This window comes from Cavia porcellus, unplaced genomic scaffold, assembly GCF_034190915.1.
Source record: "Cavia porcellus strain 051 isolate PalLab524CR breed Dunkin Hartley unplaced genomic scaffold, mCavPor4.1 scaffold_22, whole genome shotgun sequence".
Classification (NCBI taxonomy): Eukaryota; Metazoa; Chordata; class Mammalia; order Rodentia; family Caviidae; genus Cavia; species Cavia porcellus.
The window spans coordinates 43,144,527-43,172,198 of record NW_026947505.1 but is presented as its reverse complement, the minus strand read 5'-3'; the positions used below and the strand labels follow the sequence as shown (position 1 = coordinate 43,172,198).

Below are 27,672 nucleotides of genomic sequence, written 5' to 3'. Positions count from 1 at the left end.
TGTGAACCTAAAATGTACCGATAAACTTCAGAAAAAAAAAAAAATGAGGGGAAGTGGGGTTGAAGAGAAAGAGGAAATGGAAAAAAAGCAGCAGCAAGACCTCTCATATGCAAGTACAAATTCCCTATGATGAGTGTTATCAGTATGTACATCTAAAATGTACCAATAAACTTAATTTTTTTAAAAACTGGCAAAGAAACTTCTTCAAACATGCATCAGAATTTAGGCAGGGAAAGACAACTTATGTCCATAGATGCATGTCTGTGCCACTTACATGCTTCCCAGGAAACAGAAGCAGAATTGTTCCACAATGCTACCATTAAGAGACAGGCCTGGGGGCTGGGGATTTAGCTCAGCGGCATAAGCACCTGCCTTGCAAGCAGGCGGTCCTGAGTTTGATCCTGGTACCGATAAAAAAAAAAAAAAGTGTAAAAAAAAAAAAGAGACAGGCCTGAGGAGCCTCACTTCAGATATACCTCAGGACACATAGGCTGTCCAGGAGATTGTGAGCCAGGTGGCCAACCCCACACACTAAAGGCTGCAATGTAGGCAATGCGCTCCTGTTGGATATGCAGCAAACATTTTACCCTGACAAGTAACCTTGAGAAAGGGTAGATCCGTCACACCTGCCTCTAAAACAATTAAAAAGCAACAAGTGGCTACTACCCAAAAGCTCCCCTGGCTCCCAAACCTCTAAGGCATCACAGACCAAACAGAAACCAAACCTATAAATGCCAGTCTCAGAATTTCAGTAACATTTCTCTGCAGCTGCAGGGGCAGAGATAGAAGAAAAAAAAAAAGTTTCTGTCTTGAAATGACATTTTAAAGGTAGTATATAAATTGCTTCCTCCCTCTTCCTGCATCCCCCTTTTCCTCCTGCTTCATCCGCTAATGAAAGAGTTTTCCTCTTCTGCCAGTTTCAGTTGGAAACGTGGCACAAGACAGGACACTGGAAGGAAAAGGGAGGGAAGGCTGCTTTCTAACTGAGCCACACACACCCCAGCTGGACACCCGAGCCCTGCAGGGCCCACCGCCCAGACGGAGAAGGACTGAAGGACTGAACTGTGGAAGAAAAACCTCCCCTGTAAGCCACTTCTCCAAAAGCAGAGTTAAGAAAGAGAAAGCTGGAAAGGAAGGAGGGGGAAAATAAAGTTCCACATTCCTGACATTTTTTAGCCAAGTACTGTGGCTGCAAAGAACAGCTCTATTCCAAAGAGCCTGCAGAACAGGAGAAAACCTGGGTTCAGGGAGAAGAACCTGGCCTTGGAAATAGAGACCCAAAACTAAAGCAAAAGTGGGTGAGTCTGTGTGTGCATGCACAAGTGTGTGTGCACGTATGTGTTTGTATGTGTGTGGAGTTGGGGAGCTGGGTGTTCCCAAAAGGAAGTGACCCCAAGGGAAGGAATTTGCAGTCCACCTCTCCCTGAAGACAGAGAACTGAAGTCCTAGGGCTCCAAGGAAATGAATGCCCCCTGGACACTGCTGAAGGCTCAGCAAGGCAGGCCTGAGATGAGCACGAAGGGCTGTGGCTGCCCAGGGTGTTCTGGTAGGCAGCATGGGCCCAGCTCATAGGTAGAAGCTGGGCAGGGGCCCCAGAAGAAGGGGGAGAGGTCATTTTTTGGGGGGGAGAACTATAATGGAGTTTTTCCTACTCTGCTTCTCATTGAAGGCACATACCCACCCTGACCCAATGTGAAAAGTCAGGTGTCTGCTGGCCTGCCTCACTTCTAGGAAAAACTCTGTCAGGTTCTGGACTGCTTTCCTCCCCACCATACACATCCCTATGCATGACACAAGTGCCCACACCCCCCATGAGAACTCGGAAGGCCCTGGGCAAGCAGAAGACCCTGCTAAGTTCTGAGGCACCACCACTCTCTCCTCTTACCAGGCCCACTTTCCTGAAGATGAAGATGTTCACCTCGAGTCCCAAATGCTTCTGCTCTCATTGGTTTTGTTTCAAGGTCTCACTATGGTCATGAACTCACTATGTAATCCAGCCTGGCCATAAATTCACAGCAATCTTCCTGCCTCAGCCTCCCAACTGCTGTGATTACAAGTGTGCCACTGTACACACAGCTCTGCTCACTCAGTAGGACCAGAAGAGTTCCAAGCCCAGTACACACACATATACACACACATAAAATTCCCACCTCCTCAGAGTAGGGATAGACAATGGGGACCTACCAGCACAGAACACAAGCCCTCCACACTGGAGGTTGGAGGCAAAGCCTTCTTCTTGCTAGACCAGTATAGGCGATGACCCTATGTTTCCAAGAAGATACCTGCCCTGTATATCCTGTAAGTCTAAGGTACAACAGCAAGAGAAGCAGGAACGGTAGCCCTTTCCACACTCCCTAGTCCATTTCTAAGAAAGGAGAGCAGCTGTGTTTGTTTTTCCTCACCATGGGCCTTTCTTATCCATCAGTACTGGACAGAACAGTTCCTAACACCTTTCAAATTCCACAGATTGGCACGTTTAACACACAGGACTTTCCATCAGACTAGAGTCAGGGAAGGAAGGAGTGTGAAACTCAAATGCTAGGCAGTTTTGTTTTTTTTTTTTCTTTTCACAGATAAAACACGTAGAGCCAGAAACCTCCACAAACACTAAAAACACAGCAGAATCCTAAGTGATGCAAGAGACGTGGTCAGTCCTAGAGCTGGTAGGTTCTAGGAGGTTCATGGCTGAAACGTATGTCTTTCCAGCCATATCCTCCAAGACTGGCACTGGGAGGGCCTCTTAGAACTAAGGATAGAAAACAGACACAAGAATATTAGCTGGCAAAACAAATCCTTGGTTATTTCATTAAGCTATCGTGGTGATAAATATTATCAGGGATATAGGGGCAAGGAACAGGCACAGTGCTAGGAAACAGGACTCTCCCGCTGGCATGATCTCAGTTAAAACCTTCCTATGAAGAAAAGAGATTTTATCAATATCTTCAGAGTGGGACACCACCTTGTCCTACACATGACAAGAAAGCCACGATGGGGAGGAGAAGCACAGAACTGGAGGAGCATCATCAAAAGCAAGTCAGGACTGCTTCCTACACATCCTGAAGCCTAGGCAAGCCCACATGCACACATCCAACCCTAACCTGGCCACAAGAATGTTTCCAGCTTGAGGGCAGCTCCACCAGAAAGGACAAGGAACCCAGTTACAGAGGATTATGGAAGGAAAAACAAGCCCCACTGTAAGTCCTCCATCTCTACAGCTGCTTGTAAATGGTTACAGCTTCCTAACACATCCCCCAGAATACAGATAACAACCTGTCTAAAGGAAGGCCAAGGAGCCTGCAGAGAGGAGCCAAGGAGACAAGAGAAGTGCCACTTACACATCTCACTCCGAAACAGGACAGACCACCTCAATCTCAGTCCCAGTCTCCTTCAGTTCTTTCAACTTCCGAATAAGCACACTTACTCTGTAGGAGTTTGGAGTCCTTCACAGCAGCCCCCTAGGATCCTGACCCCTGGCCTACTAGAACTCCCTGTGCTGTGGCCTGCACTGCAGTCCAAGAGGGATCCCATCCTCTGTCCCGTTCCCACAGCTATAGTGAAGACTGTTCCTGTCCCTCTCCTCGCCCCAGTAAAGGGAATGAAATTCTAGGTCGGCCACACTTGAACTTAATCAGACAGTCCATAGAGTGACAAAAGGTTTCTCGAAACTGGCTTTTTAGATCATGATAAAAATAAATAAATAAGAGGATGGCAGAGGCTGGCATGAAGCCACACGTGAATACCTGCAGCATGCTCCTGAGGCGACAAGGATGCAAACCACCAGAAAATGAAAAGGGAGATGGGAAAGGCCAGGGTCCCGCCCTCTGGAAGAACTCAGAAGAGCCGGTAGCCCCCACATGGGAGGAGGAGGGTTGTGCAATGACTAGAGTCTGGAGTCTCAGGGCTTTAGCTTCTGGCCGCCAGAAAGGAAGCCCCACGCGTCGGGCCAGCGTGGCAGAGCTGCGGCTGGTTCGAGACCAGGCTAGGGTTTCGCAGCTGCAGCGAGGTGCAGAAATAAGGTGGGTGTCCGAAGGGACGCTAGAGCATGGCACCGCGGGCAGGGCGCGGAGCTGAGGTGCTGTGTGGGCTGACCCGAGGACAGGCCGAGGGTCACAGTGCACAAAGCCAGAGGCACTGATAACCTGCAGGGCACCAGATGTCCCGGCTCGTATGAGGCCCGGGGACCTACCGGAGAACGCGTCGCGGCGCACCAGCAGCCCTCCCCAGTCCTGCTCACCTCGAACATAAGCCCGATGAGGACGCACAGCACCAGGCAGAAGCCGATGTCCGCATGGTTGTGGATGACGAACTCCTGGCTGAAGAGCGGGTAACTTTTCGTCCTCCTGCGGAAAGCCATGGCAGCGGGCGCGCACGGCCGGCGGGGCCCGCACTCTGGCTCCCAGCCGCAGCGCAAACTTCCCCAGCCCCGGCTCCGTCAGCCCGCCGGCCCCGCGCCGCCCGCCGCCCGCGGCCCGCCGCCCTGCGAGGAACAACTTCGGGCCCCGCCCCCTTCCTGCGCCCCGCCCCCGTCCCCGCCCCCCGCCCCGAGCCGCCGGGCCTCAGCCCCCGCCCCGCCCCGCCCGCGCCGGCTCTCTGAACGCAGCGGCCCGGCCCCGCCCCCTGCCGCTTAACCCTCACGCAGCCGGCGTCGCGCGGCAGGCTACGGCTGCGCTGCGGTCTTCCGGGCGCGACTCTGGTGACCCCCGCTCCGCGCCCGCCCCGCGCCTGCCCGCATGTCCGGGGCGGTGCTCGGCCCACCGCGCGCGCCCCTCCGGACAGGAAGTGGGCCGGGACCCGCTTCGCGCTCCCGCTCCTCCTCCGAGGGAAGGGCCGGAGGCCCGGGCCGGATATGCTGGGGAGCCCGCGGGGGCTGAGGGCGGCGCGGGGTCGCAGGAGCCGGGGACCTCGGGCGGGCCTTCCCGGGGCGCCGCGCCTCCACGGGCGATGAATGAATGGGCGGCCAGCGCGGCCTTGGAGAGCTGGCCGTGGGCGAGGCGCGGCTCGGGCTCCCGCTGCCGACAACAAAGGCCCAGCCGCAGGGCGGCTGCGTTGGCCGCGACCCGGGAGACCCGCATCAAGATTGCCGGTCTGACCTTTGACAGTACCATGAATGTGTGCTCCAAGTCTCTCCCAAATCCTGTCGGCAGTGCTAGGGAATCTGAAGAACTATAGGAATAAACATTATGGAAGAAAGAAAATTCTCTTTTTCATTTCTGTTTTTAATATTGTCTTAAAAGTACTCCTGGAAAAGTAAACAGACTTTTTAATCATTTATATTGGCAAATATTGGATTTAATCCTTATAGTGAAGGAGCCTACTAACGCATTTCTAAATGTGTAGAATGCAAAATGAACAAGAAACTAATTAATTTCCATTTCTTTTTAAAAAAATTAGTTCCTCGCTTATTCTGCTTTAAGTAAATATAATCCTTAAAAATCACAATGTTAGAAATATAACTAAGACTAGATGGAGTTCCTAAAGCAATTTTACTTCCAAACTCAACACTGTTCCGTGGGTATTTGGTACACAACCTTTAGGTCTTTAATTCCCTTAGACACCCAAATAAATTAAGAAACACAGTAATGACTATATAGATCTAAACCTTATTAAACTTCAAGACTTAAAGTGTGAGTTTAACCTTATAAGAAACAGATCAATGATTTTGGAGTGTTTTGATTTTCTGTGCAGGAGCTATGTTCAAATTTTCAACTTGCATCCATGTCAGTTGGGGTGAACCCTGAGAAATTTCTTTGTGAGTCAAAACTGGAATTCCAATTTTCAGGATGGTTCATAGTAACAGTTTCCCCATTTTCCTCATAACAGTTTATGTGGTAATAGTTGCAGAGATTTCCAGCATAAGGTGGTGTGCTGTCAATTTCTTAAGGCCCAAAGTCATAGAACCTACACATTTATAAATGAGAAACCTGAGGTAAGGGGGCTGGCGTAAACATTGGGGTGCTGTGACTTCCAATCTGACCTTTGAAGTATAATGAAACAGGCTTCTAAAATGCTCGTCTTGACCTTTTAGTCACTCTAAAACCCAGGGAGACAGTACTGAATGCCTGCTTCAGGCATCATAGCCATCTCTTAATTCGAAGTTCCCAAAAACATCATGAGTCAACATGATTGGTTTACTATTTCCCAGAATTTTCAGCCTATACTAGGAACCTTAAAAAATTGACAGCACCTCATGTTTTGGAGAAATTCCAAAGCTTTTCTTTCAGTCACTGAGTCCTATAAATTCTTACCTAAGAATCTCTCCAACAAACCTCTACCATTCTACATTCACCCCACTCAAATTATCTATGAATCACCCTGCTTGCAGTATCTCTGCCTTTAACAATTTATTAAGAAATATCTGGATATATAATTATATGTATGTTTAAGTGTGCAAGACAGATAATCACACTACTAATTCTCTGTTCATCAAGAAGAATAGTTTGTGCTGTCATTCTTTGGTTCATTTTTATACTTACATTTTATAACTTGAACAACTACTTTAAGATAACAGTATGTAATATATTAACATGTTGATTTCTTACTGTTTTTTTTTAAATTCTGTATTATTTCTACCCTTTTTTCTGTTTTGCTTTTTAAAAATAAAAAGAAATATCTGTGGAACATTTACTATGTACCAGACACTGTGCTAGTTATAAGATACTAAGATATAAGACAAACCTTATGTAGTTCTCAAATTCCTCGATACATCTCCCTTTCCTTCAAGAAGTGGCAGTTCATTCCCCTTCCCATGAGTGTGGGCTGGAGTTAGTGGCTCACTGCTAACAAATAGACCACAACATAACTGTTGGTGTGTGACTTCCAAGACTAGGCTACAAAGACATTTGGGGTTTTTCCTCTTTTTTCTTGGGTCACTCTGGGGGAAGCCGTGTACATATTCTGAGAGTGTTTGAAGTCCTAGCTAAGTTGGAGCCGGATTGTAATGGGTTTTGAATACCATAAGAAGTCTCACTTTATTCTAAAACAATTTGAAGGAGTAGGAAGTTTTTAAGCAAGACTAGATCTGTCTTCAGAGGAAAACTACCTGCAGTGGAAGATCACTTTAAGCAGAATGATGTCAAGAAGATCACCTGAAAAACTATTACAGCAGTCCAACAAAGAAACAAACATTTCTCAAAAAAAATAAGAGATAACACCTGGATGTGGTGGTACAAGCTTGTAATCCCAGCCCTACGGAGGCTGATGCAGAAGGAGCACCATGAGTTCAAGGCCAGCCTGAACTACATAGCAAGGCCCCATCTCAAAAGACAATACAAGTTGGGGTTGAGTCAGAACATCCAAATCCATTCTTAGACAATTTAGGTGAAAACTGTTCCGGAGGAAAAAGTCAGTCACACTGGATCCTCTTCAGTCCAACTGGTGAAGCCACGACATTATAAGAATTTCTGGGTGGCAGAAAAAGCCTGAGGTGAGCAGAGTTCTAGTGAATCCTAACACTCAGAAGAAAGAGAAAGAGGAGGAGGAAAGAAAGTGGGTGAAGGAAGCCATGACACAGGGATTTACAAGGGTTGGTTAAATCATAGTACAAGAATGAGATGAACCCCTAGATTTGGCTTTTTTCTTTATTTCTTTTTTCTTTTCTTTTTTCAGTCAGGAGCAAGCTATGTTTCAAACTTTTGATCATTCTACCTCAGCCTCTCAAGTTATTGGACTTACAGACGGGTCACCATGCCTGGCTTACTAATGACCTCTGAGTGACTTTTTAATTGAACATTGGAGTGGACCTAACCCTGGGCAAAAGATGAAGAAATCAGAGAGTAGTCTATTTTTAAAAGAAGTTCCATAAGAATAGGGGAAAATGTGTTTTGAGGACTCTTGAAGACCTAGGGAAGGATTTTAAAGTTATCTTTAAATTTTTGCAATTAGAACATGTTTGGAAATACAGGAAACAGGGGAAGACACTGAATATATTGCAAGTATGGGAGAGCACTGATGAAATCAAAGGGGAGGCTAAAGAGCGACTCCACAATTGAAGCAAGATAGAAACTGATACAGACACAGAGATCAAAGAATGAGTAAATATGTAGTTATCTCTGGAGGTGAAAGAAATAATAACCCATCACGTGTATATTGCACTTTGCAGTTGCCCTGTAAGGGAAATCAGACAGTTACTATTAGTAAGCTCTTGTAGCTGTTTTGCATAAAAGACCCAAGGGCCACATAATTAGTGTACATGTGAACCTGGCCTCAGGCCAGACAATCCCAGCAACTAGTTCCCTGTGCCAGACTATGCTATGGCCTCTCGGGCTTCCCAGAGCATGGCACTGTCAGGTCAACTCCAGGAATCCAGTCACAGCTGCAACACACCTGCTCCATCAACTCTTACCTAAATTGAACCAGACCTGTGACCTCTAATCTCTCTCACAATCACCTTGTTCCTTGTCCCTTAACCTAACAGACAGCTATCTTTCAGTATAGACTGTGGACCTTTTCCTTTCCTAAATGTCAAGGCACAAGTCCAGGGGCATCCGCAGTATCTTGCAAGTACTGTGTATCTCATGTGATCCCAGGTTCTCGTGCCGTCATTGTCCTTGCCTCTAGGTTTTAGTTCCCATTGGATAGTATGGTTTCACGAGGCAGGAATCATGGCTTGAATGCAGTACAGTACTGTCATATTCCTGTAGTACTGAGCACAAGAGTCTCACATTTTGCATTATCAAGTGTTGGTTGAATGCATGATTGAGAGATGCTATTGCTATAGGCTCAAAAATTACTGTGCACTGTCTCTCTCCTTGTTGACATGGAGCTCGGCACACTTCTTTGTTGATGAATACTTTCCATTAGTTGTCAGTAACCAAAGGACCCTCAAAAGACAAAAACGTATAACAAGAAGTGAGGAGTTAGTTAATTCCCAGGAGTAGGTAATGCATCAAAGACCAGAGTCTCATTCTCCTTCTACTTGGGACTGGAGTTTGGTTTTGTGTCAGGCTCCTTTTTCATTGTTCCAAAGTGGCTGCCACAGCTAAAGGCATTCTGTCCTTCAACAAGGAGTAACTCAAACAACAAGACCAGAATTTAAACAAGAGGTGCCAAGCACAGTGGTGCACACCTGTAATCCCAGCACTCAAGGGGCTGAGGCAGGAGTGTCCCCCTGAGTTGGAGACCAGCCTGGGCTACACAATCAAGTTCAAGGCCCGTGTATACTATATAGTGAGACTGTCTAAAAAAAAAAAAAAAAAAAATCAAAATTCAGACAAGAAGGGAAGGGACATTTTGAGTAGTGAAAGCAAATTTCTCAGAAAGCCCAGGTGTTCCCTCACCTCATTGGCTAGAATTGTATTTCAAGCCCATTCCTAAACCAGTCATTGGCAGGGTGAACAAAATTGTAATAGCAGGAGAAAGGCAGAATTGATATGGAGCAAGAATCCAAAATATTAGTATTACAGATTTAATTTCCAGTGTTTCATCTTTCACATTGTTGCCTCTTTGTTTCACAGGATGTGTGCATTTTTATCCAAAAACAAGCCTTGTTTTCTGATTTCCATATTAAGCACATGAGCCTTGGGAGTGCTGCCCATCTAACAGTTACCTTTGAAGCATCTGGCTAAAGGATCTTTACCTTGACAGAGTGCAAGGGCTTGTACTACGGCAGTTGAATATACTATATCAGGTTCTCTAGCATCTTTCACCAAAGGGCGAGTCCACATTCATCAGATCTGACCACACCATCCCCAATGGTTTCATGGAATCAGTGGTGTACCAAGTGGTGGAGGGAGTCGAGGTGGACAGAGTTGGTGTGGGCAGCTCCCACAATGTCTCCTTTAACCTAGCAGATTCTAGGGACAGATCGTGGAAGAAACACTGTATATTGCATGTAAATGAATCCTAAAAATTCGCAACAGTCAGCGGGGCTATATCAGTGTACAGTCTTAGATGCACACATTTGACTGAAATTATCCAGTTTTGTTTCATGTGCAGTTTGTGTCTCCAGCCCAAGATGCTATAGATTCTTTCACTTTTCACCACAAATTTAAAACAAGCAATGATAGCACAGTGATTGTAACAATGAGGAAGCAGAACTTAAATTATTTTAATTCTGTCACTAAATAATTAAACATTTTATTTGCACTTAAAAATTAAAACAGTGAAATAGAGTACACATTTCCATTATTATTTGTTTCATGGCATGATTGTTTCTGGAATTATTTTTTTTTTTTCTTTCAGAGAAGATATAGAATGCTAAAAAGTTATATGCTTCAGGTATTGTTACCATATTTTGGGTGCTGGAATCTCTTTCTGAGTTTCTAGTTCGCTAGATTCCTCTCTGTCCTAAGCAAAGAATTGGTCAAAACAAGAGCAAACAGTAGCAAAGCTTTAGTAAATGTAGGAAAAGAAATGGGCTCTGAAAAGTGAGTTTGGGCCAAGTAAAAGAAGGAAAAGAAATACACCGGACAGTGTGAGGGTGGGCCACTGTGCAGGAGTGAACAATGGCAAAAAACTCAATGTGGACTTCTTTTGTATCGCCCACTTCTTGGGCTCATGTCAGCACTAGGCCATCCCATCAAAAGGTGCTCTAGTTCTTGCAAGAAGCCCGCATGCAGGACTTTGGGAACTGCTCTTCCAATGTGATGTGTCCTGGGACTTTGTAATTAACAGGACACATCCACTTCCTCAGTCAGTTATGTCATGCCCTAGTCTCCTGTTTCAGCATTAAATACTCTATGAGAGTGAACGAAATTAAAATACATCCCATCCCCATGTCCATCTTCTTTTATATTATTATTGTTGTTGTTTGTTTGTTTGTTTGAGACAGGGTTTCACTCACTATGTACTCCAGGCTGATCTTAAACTCTATGTATCCCAGTCTGGCTTTGAACTTGCTGAGTGCTGGAATTACAGGCATGAACCACCGAGCCTGCCCCACCCTGCCTGCCCCACCCTGCTTCCCTTAGCAGACAGGCAATAACTCAGAAAATCTGAGAGCCTTATTCACGTGGGCTAGGGACTCAATAGCAGAGTAAGGCACGGGAATCAGGACTCCTGCTGGCTGTGAAGCTCTAACCACCGGACCCCACTTCCCCTTTCCAAATTAATTCCAGGCCACTAATGAATGTGCCATCTGATTTTCAGATGGGAAAAGTATGGCCTTTTTATTTTTTAATTTTTTCCCCCTTCAGCTCGTGGGATTGAACCAAGGGCCGCATGCTTGGTTGGGTGGCATTTTAAAAAGGAGACACAACTTGACATTAGAGTTGAGTAAACTGCAGTAAGAATTTCCAAGAGAAAAAATATTGAAATATTCGGAAAGACAGGGAACAATTTCAACCACAGAATTCTCCCATTTAGCAAGCATTTTAGGATGGCAAAAAATTGAGAGCTTATACTGCTCATAAAGTGCTTGGTTTTTCTATGTACAAGAGAAACATTTATGATCAGACTGATGTAGTGGGGCATCACATTAGGGAAAACTCTACAGAAACAACTGTGGAAAGAAAATATTAAGGGGTCAAACACAATTCAGGAAACTCAGTTACTTGATTTTCATGTTGCCTTCTCTGAGCAGTGAAGAGAAGCTTAGACACTATCCTGAATAAATGCGGATACCTCCTCTTGAACTTTGTTACCAGTCCTTGAAATTTATCCCATGTGAGCTTCTCAGGTTACAGCCCAGTGTTCAGCAGCTATTATCAGGTGTGGACAGTGTTTGCAGCTACCAGTGTTCTGTCTTTGCACAGCTTCCTGCTACAATAATTGGTTAGGTGTGTTCTGATCCCCACTGACTAGTAATTGAGTTTTAACCACATCCGTGGAAGAATGATGGATAGTAAATAATGGAGGAATGGGTAGTGCATCAGTCAGTGTTTTATTAGAGAAACATGTAACACAAGATACACAAATGTATGAAAAACCACAAGATTGGCTTACAATGGTCAGCCACAGAGTTGGACGAGGAAGTGTGTAGAGGGTGTCTGCACACCGGAAACTAAAGGTTTCAGTCCAAAGTCTGGAGTTCACTGCAGTGTCCTGTGCAAATCTGTTATCAGGGACCGATGGGTCTGTGATGAAAGCCTGAAGGATCCAAGGCAGAAGCCTAAGAGTGAGCTAGAATCCAGGAGATGACATCCCAGCTGAAGAGAAAGACGGTGTTCTTCTGATGAACAGAAACAAGCCCTTCCTTCCTTCATTTCCCTTTTATACTATGAAGGAGACGAGCAGCCCTAGAATGGGTGCTCTACACCTTAAAGTGTAGAATTACTGAGTACATTGAGTTAGGCTTCTAAACTCAAGTTGACACAATCCATCAATCACTACATGTAGATAGGTAAATAGATGAATTGATAGGGTGAGTGGGTGGCTTGTGGATGCATAGGTACGTGGGTGGATTAATGAATAAATAGACAGACGGATGGTAGATATATTGAAAGGTGGATAGGTTGGTGGTTAATGGATCAAGTGCATGAGTGTATTATCATTTCATCCTTATATTGATCCCAAGGTAAGTTTGCAGTAAAGGGGTCCCAGGGATTCTGCTTTCACCCAGTCAATATGTCCAGAACCAAAGCTATATTTAGGTTTAGTAACAGTTTACCTTAGGATGACATTTCAGGCCCTAAAGACAAGAATACCTTTGTGTCTCCGTGACTTAGGAACCAACTTATTCCCTATCACATAGTAGCAACAAAATTAATAGTAGCAGACAGAAATAAATGAATGAATGAATGATTTGAAAAACACAGCAGTGGCTTCCTCTGACATTGAAATCCAACCCTATATTCTGACCCTCTATGCTTACACTCCAACATTAAAATTTCATTATAAATCAATCATACTCAGAAGTATCCTTCTATGATGCAAAATATCCCTTCTATGATGCAAAATCTAGATGTTAAAACATTAAACCCAACTGGGTGTGGTGGCTCACACCTGTAATCCCATCATTTGGGAGACTGCGGCAGGAGGATCTTTGCAAGTCTGGGCTACAAAGTGAGCTCACGGTCAGCCTGAACTACATAGTGAGACCCTGTCTCAAAAAGACAAAAAAAAAACAAAAGAAACCCTTCCCATCTGCTTTTCCTTTGGCAAGAATTCATGGTTCACACTGCTGTTTGTCTTGATTCTTCCCTGATGAGGTTGGGCATGGGGCAGATTTAGAGGTTTCTCTGACTGGGAGACAGACTCTTACTGGTAAGTGGGAGGAGCCCTTTACACAGTAATCTCCAGGACTGTGAGGAAAGACTCAAAGGCCTCCCTCTCACCTGACCTCAGGCAGCAGGCCGGCTGTGATTGCTTGTCTCTGCCTCTACTCCTGAGTGGACAGGAGTTCTTCACTTTGTCCCATGGGTTTCCACAAACTGAGCAGAGCACTGAGGTGTGGAAAGAAATGAAGAGAGAGTAAGAAAGATGAGATTAACAAGGAAACACAAAAAGAAATGAGACACACAACGGTAGAGAGAGAAGAGAGGAAAAAGAGCAGAGCGGAGAACTAGCAAATAGACTGCCTCTGCAACACAATGCCTCAAGTGCTAATATTAGCATTATCTTGCCTGAACAGATGTGAAAAGAGTACCATCTACTCATTATACTCCAAGAAAATGGAACATGTTTTTATCGGTCTCATCAGAAATCTTGGCAGATGCTGTCAGAAAATGCTTGCTCTTTCTGAGACGTGATTTTTCAATAGTGAATATTGTACTTTTTGCTCGGGTTGGGGAGAAGAGGAAAGGGGAGCTGACTGTCTTTTCTTTTGATCCTGTTTTTAATTTTAAGATTCTTTTCTCCATTGAGGGTCACATTGAGCTCCTTTGAATAGCCTTGATGTGGAGCTGGCCAGCAGTCTCGGGCCGCACTAAAGCCTCATGCTTAGGGCTCCTTCCTCTGAAACTGGCCCTTATAGCTCTTAGTTCCCCACACTACATTATGGTTTGTAGTTTCCCAGCCCTCTGTCCCGCTCTGACCTGCTGAAGTGTCCCTGTCTTGCAGAGGTATGTACAGTGTGTGACTCAAGGAAAGAGCGTGTTCATTCTCGGCTGAGCGAGGCTGAGGAGAAGCAGTACCAAGGAAGGAAGCAGGCACTGTTTGTGTCTGAACCAAAGCCACACAGCGCACAAGCTCCCAGAGCAAACACCACCTTGCCCTGGGAAGGCAGCCAAGGCCTGGAGCCCCGGGTAGGAAATCCCTGGTGAGAGGCCCTTCCTGAACTCCACAGAAAATGGTCCTTTTCATCGGCTCTGAGTCCCTTCCTTTCTAGCCATAATGCCCACTCACATCCCCCTTCCTGGCCTTCCACACCCTGTCTGCCTGCCAAGTGCCCCCAGCCCCGTGCCTCATGGCTCCTACACCTTTTCCGTTCTGTGCTTTAATGCCTCCCCTCATCCTCAGAAAGCCTCTTCCCTTCTCAACTCATGCCGTCTCTCTCGTAAAAAAACTGTTCCATGCCATGATCCGACATCTCCAGAGGCTCTGCTAGGGGTGAACAGAGATGAGTTGTTGATTTTTGCCAGATTAGCAAGCAGAGCAAATTCCATAGGTGCTTTTGCTCCTAAGTTTCAAAGTTCAGACCTGATAGAATGGAGGAGATGGAGGCAGCCCAAAATGGTCTGAAAGAGTAACAGCGGTAGCCGCTCTCCATGGAGCAATCGCCAGCTGGTTGGAGATAATCTAAAATCTTCATGTGAATTTTAAAATTTCATCCTTGCAACAATGCTCCATTTTACAAACAAGGAAATGGAGCACAGAAATATTAAGAAATGTGCTCAGGGCTGCGAGTTAGTAAGAGACAGAACCAGAGTGTTCAGGGGTGGGATTTCTGTGTCACCTACTACGTCTCTGATGTGCCCTGGGGATGACAGAAAATCTGGACTCCAGCCCAGCTCTGGGACTTACTTAGGCCAGCCACATTGTTTTCCCGATTCTCTGCTTCCTAATCAAAAAAATTATGGGACTTAAGGTGATTTCTTAAAGCTCTTCCCTTACAATGACGGTGTGGTTTTTTTCCTAATTATAAAAGTACTCAAATCTCCAAAGTTTCTGGACTTGGCCAACTGCACCAAGTCTTGAGGGTGCAACTTTCCCTCAGCCCAGATCAAGCCCTTGCTGTCCCTTGGGCCCCACGCAGAATCCCAAGGAGAGTGCAAAGAGGGCTTGTCTGTCACCTAATGACTTAAAGGAAGTACATGCCCTGCACTTCAGAGCAAGCGAGCCGAGCTTCTTATTAAAAGATAGCAGCTGTTAGCTGCTGAAATGCAGATGAAGGAATGAAATTGATGAGGAATCAGCTAGCAAAGCAAAAGAGGGTCAGAGTGAAAAGAAAGCTCCGAAAGGCTATGTCTACACCGGCTCCTCAACAGGTTACAAGGGTTACTAGTCATTATTTAGACATCTAAGGCTTTCTTCTTTGTCCTCGCTGAACCAGCTGTCTACAAAGAGCAAAGTTTCAGCTACTGACATAGTCTGGGGACAGTCAAAATCGAGAATTTATTTCAGCAAGTATCTGCTGGAAAATTCAAAGTTCAAGATGACTCTGTCTCAGATAGTCAAGAAAAAAAGACTCCAGCTGTACTGTGGGAAAATGACAAGAAATAGGTGTGGAAGTTAAGGACATAAAATTGGTTAAGTCACAAACAAATGTGTATAGATCAAGGGCAGTGAGCGCCCGGAAGCATAGCAGTCATGATATGATAAATGCTGTTATGGAATTGGAAGTGCCTCTCCCTGTTAGGGCATCATTTCAACCTGACTGGCTTTGAGATCTGCTCAGGAAGTTGGTTCAGCACACTGCTGGGTATGTGTGGGTGAATCATTAAGGCATGGCCTTCGGGGTCTTTGTCTGGCTCTGAGCGCCTGCCTTTCTCGTCACCAGGTAATAAATAAGCAGTTTTGCTCTATCATCGCCTTCTGCCGTGAAGTCTCTGCCTTGGAGTCAGCAGATCAGGGACTGAATCTGTGACCAAATGAAATCTCTCCTCTTTCAAATTGTGGGAGGATTGGCATTGTGTCTCTGTGACGAGAAAGCTGATTAATATACTCTCTGAAAGTTAAGATATTTTTTGGTATTTTAAAAGAGTAACCACAGTTTGGTCTGACCTTAGTAAATTCTTTCTAACTTTAATAAACTTGTGGTTTCTTGGAGAGAGAGAGAGAGAGAGAGAGGGTTGGGGAGAGAGAGAAAAAGAGAGAGAGGGAGAGGGAGAGAGAGAAAAAGAGAGAGAGGGAGAGGGAGAGAGACGGAGAGAGAGAAAGAGAGAGAGAGACAGAGAGAGAGAAAGAGAGAGAGAGAGAGAGAGAGAGAGAGAGAGAGAGAGAGAGCGCTAAAGGGCAGAGCAATTTTGAGTGTATCCTCCTTTGGGACAGAGGTGAGCACACTGACCATGCCATTCCTAGACAGGGATTGGATTATGGAAGCAGTATAACTGACTTGCTGCTAGTAGGTGAGGTCTGCTCAGGAGAGATAGGTCACACTATGGATGTGTCCCTAAAGCATACATATGCCTTCCCAGCTCCTCCCCAGCTCCCTGCTTCATGTCTCCCATGCTGTGAGAACCTTCTCCTCCACTATGCCCCTCAGTCATCCTGTCTTGCCTTGGAGCCGGCTGACTACAGACTAAGACTCTATAAATTGTGAGCCAAGTAAGCCTCACCTCCTTTCATCTGTGGGTGGCTGATACTGTGTCTCAGCAGTGAGGAAAGTGACTGAGACACTCTGCTAAGAAGCCTTTGGTGACTGTCCATTGCCTGCTGCAGGGAGACCTCATCCCTCAGGTTGGCTTCTAGGAGCTCCATGAGCAAGAGCTCCCTTCTTAGCTTGGTGTGGTTTCCTGGAAACTGGTTAGCACCTGCCCTTTTTAAATCCCACTCACCAATGGTGAAAAATTTGTATCATTTTTAGTATGTTCTAACATGCACACTTTTTTTCACATTGCACTTGACACTGAAGTTACAATTGATACCATGTTTTTTTTTGTAATGGAAATTGAACTCAGGGCCTTACGCTTGCCAGGCAGGTGTGGTGCTGCCGAGCTACATGTTGTTCTTCACTTCACGTTTTTCCACATGAAAATAATAGTGTATCCTATAACCGAAGGATCTCATAGCTGATGAAGGACAATAAATAGGATTCTCCAGATATAAGCTCTAGAAGCACAGCCGGAGGCTGAGAATCTGTGTATCCATTCTCTGAGTTTTTACTGTGGTAAAGGCTGGACCCTGATGTAATGGGGTGATCCCTGGGTCCCATTAGTATAGCCTAGCTGTTGCTGTGCATAATAGTCAAAATGTAACACTCAAACCCATTGAACAGAAGAGGGCTGGAACAGCTGGCATGTGTATCCTGGAACTTACTGCTCTCCAGCCCTTGCCACCACACTTATCACTTGTTCATTCCTAACCCTTTACCAATTTGCCCTCATTCTTTCTTTGGATATTTGATAGAACACTCATGTAATTTGGTCTGTCACCCAAACCCAGCAGATAATGCCTGATTAGTTTTTTTTTTTTTTTTTTTGTCTTTTTCATTTTTATCGGTACCAGGGATCGAACTCACGACTGTCTGCTTGCAAGGCAGGTGCTTATGCTGCTGAGCTAAATCCCCAGCCCCAAAGCCTGATTAGTTTAAGCCAAGCAGGATTGTCCAACTCCTTTGTCATCATTGGCTGTAGTGGGAAGCATGTGTACTTGTTTTCTATTTCTGTTGTAACAAATCACTACAACTTTAGCTTAAAACAACACAATTTTAAAAATGAAACAATGAAACTCCACCATTTGATTTCTTATAGTTATGTTGGTTCAGTGTCTAGGATGGATCTTACTTGGCTAAAATTAAGATGGCAACAGAATGATGCTCCTTTCTGGAGAGAGACTCTATGGGAGAATTTGTTTCCTTGCTCTTTCTGATATTGACAGTTTAGTTTCTTGAAGCTGTAGAACTGAGGTGTCAATTTTCTTGCTGGCTGTCAGGCAGAGGCCTCTATGAGTCTCTCTCTGGTCTGTCTGTACACATGGGCCCTGACGTCAGACTCATAACAAATCCTTCTTATTCTGTCCTCTCCCTCCCTCTGCTGGGTGGACATTCTAAGACTGAACACATTAGATAACCCAGGAGAACGTGCCATCTCAGAGTTCACGCCCTTGATCACTAAGTCCCTTTTGCCATGTAAAGTAACATATTCACAGTTCCAGGGGTCTAGAATGTGAACATTTCTAAAGGCATTATTATGCTTTCTATAATATCTGACTCATTCTGATTAAAGTAACATGTCAGGAAAATCTGCTGGAATATGGAGAAAGGAGTTTGATCCCTGATTAAAAAGAGAAACATTACCATTTTCCCTGCTCCTATCTACTTTGAGGTGATGTGAGCTGTGGCAGCTATTATATGACCATAAGACATCAAGGCCAAGGGTAAGAGCTCATTCCAGTATGCCTTGATTTGCTACTTGGTTGTCTCTTTGCCTGTCCTACCCAGTATTTTGGGCCTATTATACCATTGATACCCACCTTCTCCCTAAACATTATAGATTAAAAAAAAAAAAAAACAGTCTCCATATGTTGTCGACTGATCATGAACTCATGGATTCAGAGGATCTTCTCAACTCAGCCATCCAACTGCTGTGTCACCACAAGCCTGTGTCACCACAGATCTCCCACTCTCCTCGGCACTGCCTGCAGATTGTACTGGAGAGGGGACTGAATTTTGTCTGAACTAAAGTATCAAAGAAGAAATAAAGATAGGTGAAAAGGAGATAAGGAAAACTATGATTTTAAAGTTACTCAAGATTATTCATATTTGCATTCCACATCTTTTACTTTCTAGGCTTTATTTTTTCTATCTGGACCTGGGATCATACCAAATCCCTCAAAGATACTAGAAATTCATAAATTAGCCTAGTTACTTTTTAAGGGCAGCAACCTGAGATTGCTGAACAATGTAAGCAAGCATTAAGATTGAAGCAGATTCACCGTGTTTTTGAGATGGAAGGGGCAGCTGGGGATGGAGATGGAGATGGAGGTGCTTAGGGTGACATTAAAAAGAATAAAGACATGGTACATGTATGCATGAATGCCTCATGGTGAATATATTTATTACATATTGCAAACATGTACTAACAAAGTGGAGAGGAAGAAAAAAATACTGAGAGTAATATATCCTCTGCCCTTATCACTTTACTATATGAGGCCTCCATACTTCATCTTTAATTAGTTTATTTTATTTTTTTTAACTTTTTTGGTACCAGGAGTTGAATTTAGCATCTCCCACTTGCCAGGCAGGCACTGTGTGTATCACTGAGCTATTACCCAGCCCATAGTACTTTGTCTTTGTTTTTTCTTTCTATTTTTTTTTTTCTTTTTTGAGACAGTGTCTGCTGCGTAGTTCAGGCTGGCTTTGAACTCACAGTGATCCTCCTGCCTCGGGATCCTGGTTCTGGGATCACAAGCGTTGCTGCCATATCTGGCTGGCTCTTTATTCTGTTTTGGTGAATGTTTTGATTCCTTTGCTATGTATGTATGTGTTGATACACAATGTATAATATTGGGTTGTATTTTTTACTTTATATTCATGATATATAATGCACATATCCTTCTCAACCTAAGTTTTTAGTTCAATATTGCATGTTTTTCAATATTATTTTAAAAATAGAAGCAAAAATCAGGAGTGTTTTAATGAAAACATCTTAGATCACCCTTCTTAGTTTTTTGTTTTGTTTCATTTTGTTTTGTTTTGCTATTTGTTTTTTGAGACAAGATATCACTATGCAGTTCAGGCTGGTCTTGGACTCACTGTGTAGCCCAGGCTGGCCTCAAATTCATAGCAAGCCTCCTGCCTCAGCCTTCCAAGTGCTGGAATTACAACTGTGTGCCACCACAACCAGCCTCAGATTGTTATCTAGTAGCTCCTTCTAAAATTGGTTCACCGGTTAAATAATACTGAGTTCTGGGTTGCTGACTTCTTCAGGAGTTGGATTCTCAGTTCTTCTTTTCTTGAACAAAAAAATTGGACAAATGAGCAAAAAGCAGTGACAAGGTTTATTTGAAAAAGCAAAACTGAACAATGAGGAAGAAACTGGATCTGCAGAATGAGCTTGGGCCAAGTTCATGGAGGAAAAGCAAGATAAAATAAGCACGGGAGGAAGCGGGGCAGGCCACCAGGGGGAAATCACAATAGCAGGCTCCTCCTGGCATCTGTGTCCTTGTATGTTGCCCAAATCTCAGGGAAACCCCAAAAAACTTTTTCATATGGGTCCAGAGCTGGTGCTGAGACCCAGGGCCTCAGGCTGGTGTCAGGTTTAGGCCATCCTATGGAGAATCTGTGCAAATCCTGGTGAGGAGTCCGTGTGCAGGGATTTGGAAACTGTTCTGCGTGTGTTCTGGGACCTTGTAATTAACAGGTCATGTCTACTTCCCCAGCCAGTTTTGTCACACCCTACTCTCCTATCTCAAAATCACTCATCCTAAAGGACACCTCTAAGACTATAGAGAAGAGCACTGCGGCCTGAGGCTGGGGATAAACCCCATCCACGGTGCTGCTCTCAATCAGGGGCCCTCGAGGAGGGAGGCTGAGTTGTAACTTAAGACTATCTGGGCAAGCAGGCATAACCTATTAATGACAAAATCCCAGGACACACACACAGAACAGTTCCCAAAACACTGTACCTGAACGTCTGTTGAGAACTAGAGTAGGTTTCTGAGAGGGTGGCCTAGATCAGAGGCCACCTCAGCAGCAGCAGATAGAAACAGCACAGTTACCCACGAGCTCTTTGCTACTGTGTCCCTTCATGGTAGCCCACCATCTCTGGTTGAGTGTATATGTGCTTATCTTGACTAATTCCTTGCTCAGGACAGAAAAAACCTAGCAATCACCTCTAGAAGAGGCTCTAGCACCTCCAAACATGGTAACACCTTTACTCTATTTTCTCTGTGTACTATTTATTTACTTATAGGAAGCATCTTGCTCTATACTGCAGGCTGGGCTTGAACTCTCAATCCTCCGGCCTCAGCCTCCTGAGCTCCTGAGTACTGGGATAACAGACATGTGCCACTGCCTAGTAAGTGTGTATTTCTCTATCTCTGTAAGATAAAACCATTCTGTGCAATTTACTTTTGACTCCCAAAATTCTTTTTCTGTGAGCAGAGTTAAGTACCTATTCAGCAGGCTGAGTTAAGGTTTTAATTTCCTTTTTTGGGGACCTCCTCTCTCAGCAGGTTTTGGGGTACTGGAATCTCTTTCTGAGGTGCTAGGTTCCTAGATTCTTTCTGTCCAGAACAAACTGGCCAAGACAAGTGTAAATAGTAGCAAAGTTTTAGTAAACGCAGGAAAAGAAATAGGCTCTGAAAAGTGAGTTTGGGCCAAGTAAAAGCAGGAAAAGAAATACACCCTGCAGTGTGAGGGTAGGTCAGCAGGCAAGAGAGAACACAGTGGCAAAAACCCAGTGTGGACTATCTTTTTATATCATCCACTCCTTAGGCTGATGTCAGATCTAGGCATCCTATTGAAAGCCTGCTCAAGTTCTTAAGTCCACGGGCAGGGTACTGGGGACTACTCTGCACCTGTTTCATGATCTTTTCACCCCTGCTTTCCCAGCCAGTTTTAGCCTTGTCTCACTCTGATGCACTCAGTGACCAAGCTCATTATCCTTCAAACATGGTTGCTTGGAATGTGACCTGCCCTCACAGTGGCTCGCTCTGCCCCGCCCTGTGCCATCCAGTCCCAGCTTTTCCCTCCTTCTTAATCTTATTTCCAGGATCACGTCACACCCACAATCTGCCCATCCTCATGTTCCTGCTATTGAGGGAGGATAGAAGAAATAAAAATTATGTATAATGGGGACAAGGAAATCAAGAATTTTTGTTTTGTTCTGTTTTTTGACACAGGGTAGTTTAGGCTGGCCTTGAATTCACTATGTATCCCAGGCTGGCCTCAGCTTTGCAGTGATCTTCCTGCCTCAGCATCCTGTGTGCTGGGATTACATGCATGTGCCACCATGCCTGGCTGAAAATCAAGATTTTTTAAATTGTGTGTTTAAGAAAAAAATGTAGCATCAGAACACGAAGCCCCACCCCCCTTTATTTTCTCTTCTTTCAGAACACAGTAAACCTGGGCATCTCCCTTTCACTTAAAAATGAGTTTGCCCATTCCCTTTTCACTTCCTAAAGGTCTAATTTTATCTGTGAATAGACCACTTTTTAGAATTTTCTGTATGAATGGACCATTATCTAACTACAGATGGGCCATCCTCTTCATACACTGGACAAGACTAAGATTGTAGACCATGAAATTCCACAGATTTCTACCATCCAACACACACACAATGCTCCCAGTTCTCAGCTGTGTGTCTCAGTCATCTGAGCACCCACGCTCTGCTCTTGGGAGCCGTCTATATCTCTTGTCTCTTACTAATGCATCCTAAAAATCCTTGTTCTGCAATAAGGGTTGGCAAACCCAAAAACTTATTCTACAGAAAGGATGGGCTAAGCTCATTATTTCAGCCTCAGACACATCCTGGTGACAATGTGTCTTAGTTTTCACATTCACTAAGCCACTGCCACTCTTTGTGAGTGGAAAAGAAGGGATGTGAATGCAACAGTCCTAGCAGGTTTACTGCTGAGAGGGAGCTGTCTGTGAGCAGAACAGAGAGTCTCCTAAAGACTTTTTTTAGTGTTTTCTTAGGTAGGCTTTTGAGAGGGAGGGTCAGAGGCATGGTGGACGGTGGCTTGTTGAAGTGTCTGCTGTAACCTGAATATGATAGTTAAGTTAGGTAGAGATATTATAGGCAGTCAGACAGGGCTGGGCCCTCGAGAAAGGGAATCAGTACGAAAGATGAAAACACAACAAAACTATGCCTAGAGCACATGGAAAAAGATTAAAATCACAATGGCCAGATATGCATACGTACTTCCCTAAGGGATAAACAAAAAGTTGAGGTTATTGGTACCACCCTTTTGAGATTTCTCATAAATAAATCATTATCTCACTGGGGGGGGGAGCATCTTCTCTCACCCATTAAGCCTACTAAGAATAAAGCTAAAAACAAGATTAAAACTATAGATTATTAACTAAGGTTAATGATGTTGTCCATAAACATTGCTACTACTAGATCAATGTTAGCTAAATGACTATACTTATAATCTTACTGGTTGATTGTAATTTGACCCATGTTGTACCCACCTCGTGATTTTGCTCTGTAAACTCTCAAAAGAGTGGGCTCTGTGGAAATCCACTCTTGAGTCTCCTCTTGTCTCTCAAGAGCTATCTCTTTCAATAAATTTTCCAACTCTCAGCCACCATTGTCCCTTAAAATTCATTCTTCAATTTTAGAGAACAAGAACTTAGCATATCTGACATCTAGAAGGCTGACAGTTACATTGATGTCCCCTACATTATGCTGACTTGTCCCTTATGACCTACTGACATGTCCTTGGTGACCTAAGCAAAATGAAATCTACATTTCTCCAAAATGATAGGTGCCCTCGTTCGAGCTGGTAGTCTCCATGTCTGGGCTCTATCATTACTGGCTTTAAAGGGATATAGGAAAATGGGTCATCATTCTTTTCTGGGCTAATTCCTGCTGAGAGAGGACAACGAAGGCTTTTTTTTATGTTTTATAAAGGAAGGCCATTTTGATATAGGGGAAACTGTAGATGTCAAATATGCCTAGTTTATGTGCCCTGAAGTCAAAGAATGACTTCTAAGAAACAGTAGAGGTTAGAATAGGAAAACTGGAGAAAAGTAAAGGGGACTAGGATAGCTCCTGAGAGACGGGAGGAGCCATGAAGTGGTTGACAGCGAACCTACTTCTCGAAGGAAATTTTACAGAGCAAATCATGATGCAGGTAAAACATGGGTCAAAATTATGATCAACCAGTATTGCAAGTGTAGTTGCTTAGGTAATATTGATTTAATATTAGCAAGAGGACATCTTGCAAGTGTCCCAGTTGGTCAGAAATTTTTTTAATTGAAATATTTTGTTATGCATCTTAGCTAGCTGGGCACTCCACAGCACCATTGTTGATGTCATCTGTGATGCCATGAGGGTGCTAGTTGTCCACAATGCAGCCCACAGACTGGGCAGTCTCCAGGATTTCTTTAAGGGCTTCAGAGAGTTCTCTGGCTAAAGACTGGTGCTGTATCTATCAGGCAATGTTGACAATCTCATCAAAAGTGAGATTCCATGGTGTTTAATGTTTTTCTGCTTCTTTCAGTGCCTCAATGGCTCCTTGAGGGCTTTGATGATCAAGGCAAAGGCAGACAGCATCACCTCAGTCTGAACCTATCTCTTCTAAATGGTCAGCTTCACTGTAAACCTCAGACCCTTCCAGTCACAAGTTGCCTTGGGGATGTCATCATCCACTTTTTTGGGAGACAGACCTAAAAGATCGATCTTGGGGGCCAGGGCAGATGTGCTGACTTCACCACCGGTGCACCTCAGGTACACAACTTTGATCATGTTGGGGTCAAACTTGGGCAGCATGGTCCCTCAGAGAGTTCTTTTGTCAGCCTAGAAAACTCTGAAACCGAGACTTGTAGGGCTCCATCCCTGTTCCTGTGATTATTCCCAGTGTACCTGCTGTAGTGCCCTGGCATGGGTTATGGCGGGAGATGGGAGTAGGTAGATCTGTGTGCTAAGGAAGAGTGGGAGAGGAGGCCCAGTGTACAGGTTCTGGTCCAGTTGATGTGTAGAAAAATGTATAGCTTGTCTCCACACGCCCTGACCATGGCCATATCTAGAGAAAGGCATCCTATGAGATCAAACGGGGACAGGAGGAGGTTAGGGGGTGAGTTAGGAAGTAAATGTTGGACTACCTCAAATTTGGGACATATATGAAAGGAAGAGTTAAAAGGGAGAAAGGGGTGAGGCTAGTTGTAATATGCGGAATCTTCTTGGCTAAGAGTGGCAAAGCTTTGTTTAGGAAGACTCTCAGATCAGATGTACTGAGGCATTTGTGTTTTGGGGCACCCCAGTGGGCTAGGGTAGTGTCTCTTAGGGGGCCTTTCCCTTATCTTGGCAAATCAGATTGTGATAACTTTTAGATTGCCCTGGAAAGAAGTGTACATAGATATCTACAAAAGAGTTCTTAGCTGGTTAAAGCTGTGGTGATCAGAAGGTAGGAGGAGACGGATGATAGCTTTGCAGAGGGAGGAGTCTAAAGAGTCTGGCCACCTGGGGTAAAGTGATATTGCTTGGTTCAAGAAATGCACAGAGTAGTAGATTAGATTAGATGGAATCACATTTTTGAAGGAACTGGTTGAGAACTGCTGCCATAGTCAGTGAGCCTTGTAGGCCAATCTGATATCATTTAGTGCTCCTGTGAGTCTGACGTCTGTGCCCCTGGGATTGGCAGTCTCAGTGACGTGCACCCTGCAGAAGTGTTTATCTGTGTTCCAAGGGACAAACGGATTACTGAGTCTGATGTCTAGGAGAGATGAGACAGACCCAGCAGGCTGGTTTGATGGTTCCATTAAATGTTTAGAAGATTTTATTTTTTAAAATTAAGTTTAATGGTTTTAGATATGCATAATGAGAAAAGTCATCATATGGAATTTGTACTAGTACATATCTTGCTGGGTTTTTTTTACCCTTTACTTCCCCTCCATAGTTACAACAGCCTTTGCTTCCATTTTTCTTTCGTTCTTTTGTCTTTGTTTCCATTTTTCTTTCTTTCTTATGTCTTTTCTCTTGCTTCATTTCCCTTCATCCCATTTCCCCTTCCTCATTTGAATATTTTCTTCCTATTTCACAATGTCTAATATATATTTTAATCCTTTTTACACTTTTGGTATTTCACAAACTGTGAAATATTTGAATGTGCATGTCTGACTTATTTCATTTAAGAGTGTGGTTTTAAGGTGCATCATTTACCTAAAAATATCAAACTTAATTCTTCTCTATAGCTGAGTAATATTCCCATTGTATAAAAAATTTTCATCCATTCATCAGTCATTGAGTATTTGGGCCGTTTCCAGATTTAGCTATTACAAACAATGATGCTGTAATCACAGATGTGTATATATCACTGTGGTATGATGCTTTTATTTCATTTGGGAGGTACCAATCAGGGTGATAGCTAGGGCAAATGGAATCTCTAGTTTCAGTTCTTCAAAGAATCTCCACAGTAATTTCCACAGTGGTTGCACCAGTCTACAACCCCACCAACATAGTAGAAGGGTTCCTTTTTCTCCACAGCCTTACAAGCATTAGTTATTGAGTGACTTCTTGATAATAGGCATTCTTTCTAGAGTTGATGAATCTCAGCACTGTTTTAATTTGCATCTCTTGAAGGACCAGTGAGGGTCCTTCAAATTTTTCATATATTTGCTGTTTCTATTTCTTCATCTGAGAAGTATCTATTCATTTCAAGTGCCAGTTTTGGGTTGGTCTTTAAATTAGGGTGGGGGGTCTGATTTTAGGTCTAGATAGTAGTTCTTTGTCTGAGGAATAGCTGGAGAAGTTTTTTCCTCACATTGTGGGCTGTCCCTTCACTCTGTTGGTGGTTTCTCTTGCTGCGTAAACACTTTTTAGTAAGATCCCAGTTGTTAATCCTTAGTGATATTTCCTGTGTGATCAATGTTTTGTTGATAAAGCCATTGCCTACACCAATGTCTTTAAGTGTTCTACCTAGTCTGTCTCCAGTAGATTTAGTGTTTGTATTTTCATATTTAGATCTTTGATCCATAATGATTTTAGTTTAGTGTGTGGTGAAAGAAATAGGTCTAGTTTTTAATCTTTGGCGTATGGAAAGCCAGTCTTCTCAGTACCATTTACTAAAAGGATTATCTTTCTTCCAGCGACTCTTGGTTAAAGATAAAGTGGCAGATGAGTTTGGAGTTGTTTCTGCATCTTCCAATCTGTTCCATTGATCCTTGGGTGTTTTTATTGTTGCAGCTTTGTTTTTGTTCTTGTTGTTGGCTTTTTTTCTTGATTTTTGATGTTTTTGCCAGCACCGTGCTGATTTTATCACTGTAGCTTTGTAGTATAATTTTAAGTCAGCAATCTGAAGGCCCCTGCCTTGTCTTTGTTGCCCAGAATAGCTTTTTCTGTTCTAGGTCTCTTCCACTTCCACATGAAGTTTAGGGTTGTTTTCTCTAATTCTATGAGATATGCTATTTATATTTTTATCATGATTGCATTAAAGTCTGTATAGCAATTTTGGAAATATGGCCATTTTCTTTCTTTCTTTCTATCTTTTTTTTTTTTTTTGTCTTTTTGAGACAGGATCCCCTTATGCAATTCAGGCTGGCCTTGACCTCACTTTGCAGCCCAGGCTGGTCTCAAACTTGCATTGATCCTCCTGCCTCAGCTTCCTGAGTGCTGGAATTATATGTGTGCACCACTGTACCTTGCCAGTATGGTCACTTCCTCAATATATTGGTTCTTCCTACCAAAGAACAAGTGATATCTCCCCACTTTCTGATATCCCCTTAGATCTCCTTTTATAAAGCACTGTATTTTTCTTTTATTTTAATTAAATAAAAATTAGGTATACATAATGATCTCACTCATCAGAGGGAATTTGTACTTATACATTATATATCACGATTTTTTCCCATTCTCCTGTCCTCTCTTTGATCTCTCTTCCTCTCCATATTTACAAAATCTTTGTGTCTATTTTTTCATTATTTTCTCATTTTTTCTTTTCCCCTTCTTTTTTCCCCTCACTAGTTCCTCTTCCCATGTGAACGTGTTTTTCCTATTTCACAATATCTATTATTAATTTTGTTATTTATTT

The 27,672-nt window shown here is 43.7% G+C and overlaps 1 protein-coding gene and 1 pseudogene across 2 annotated transcripts in view; both read right to left on the bottom strand.

Annotated features, from left to right (window-relative positions):
* The window catches only part of Tram2 (translocation associated membrane protein 2), a 78,324-nt gene extending 73,930 nt beyond the window's left edge, over positions 1–4,394 (bottom strand). Inside the window, exon 1 of one of the 2 annotated variants that reach the window (XM_003474913.5) lies at positions 4,235–4,394. In XM_003474913.5, the coding sequence (XP_003474961.1) occupies positions 4,235–4,354 (120 nt within the window). In that variant the 5' untranslated portion in view covers positions 4,355–4,394. The remainder of the gene's footprint in view (positions 1–4,234) is intronic. The other variant, XM_063233112.1, reaches the window with a different exon arrangement.
* A 19,528-nt stretch (positions 4,395–23,922) lies between these two features.
* Positions 23,923–24,416, bottom strand: LOC100730660 (large ribosomal subunit protein uL11-like; annotated as a pseudogene).
* Positions 24,417–27,672: the final 3,256 nt, after the last annotated feature.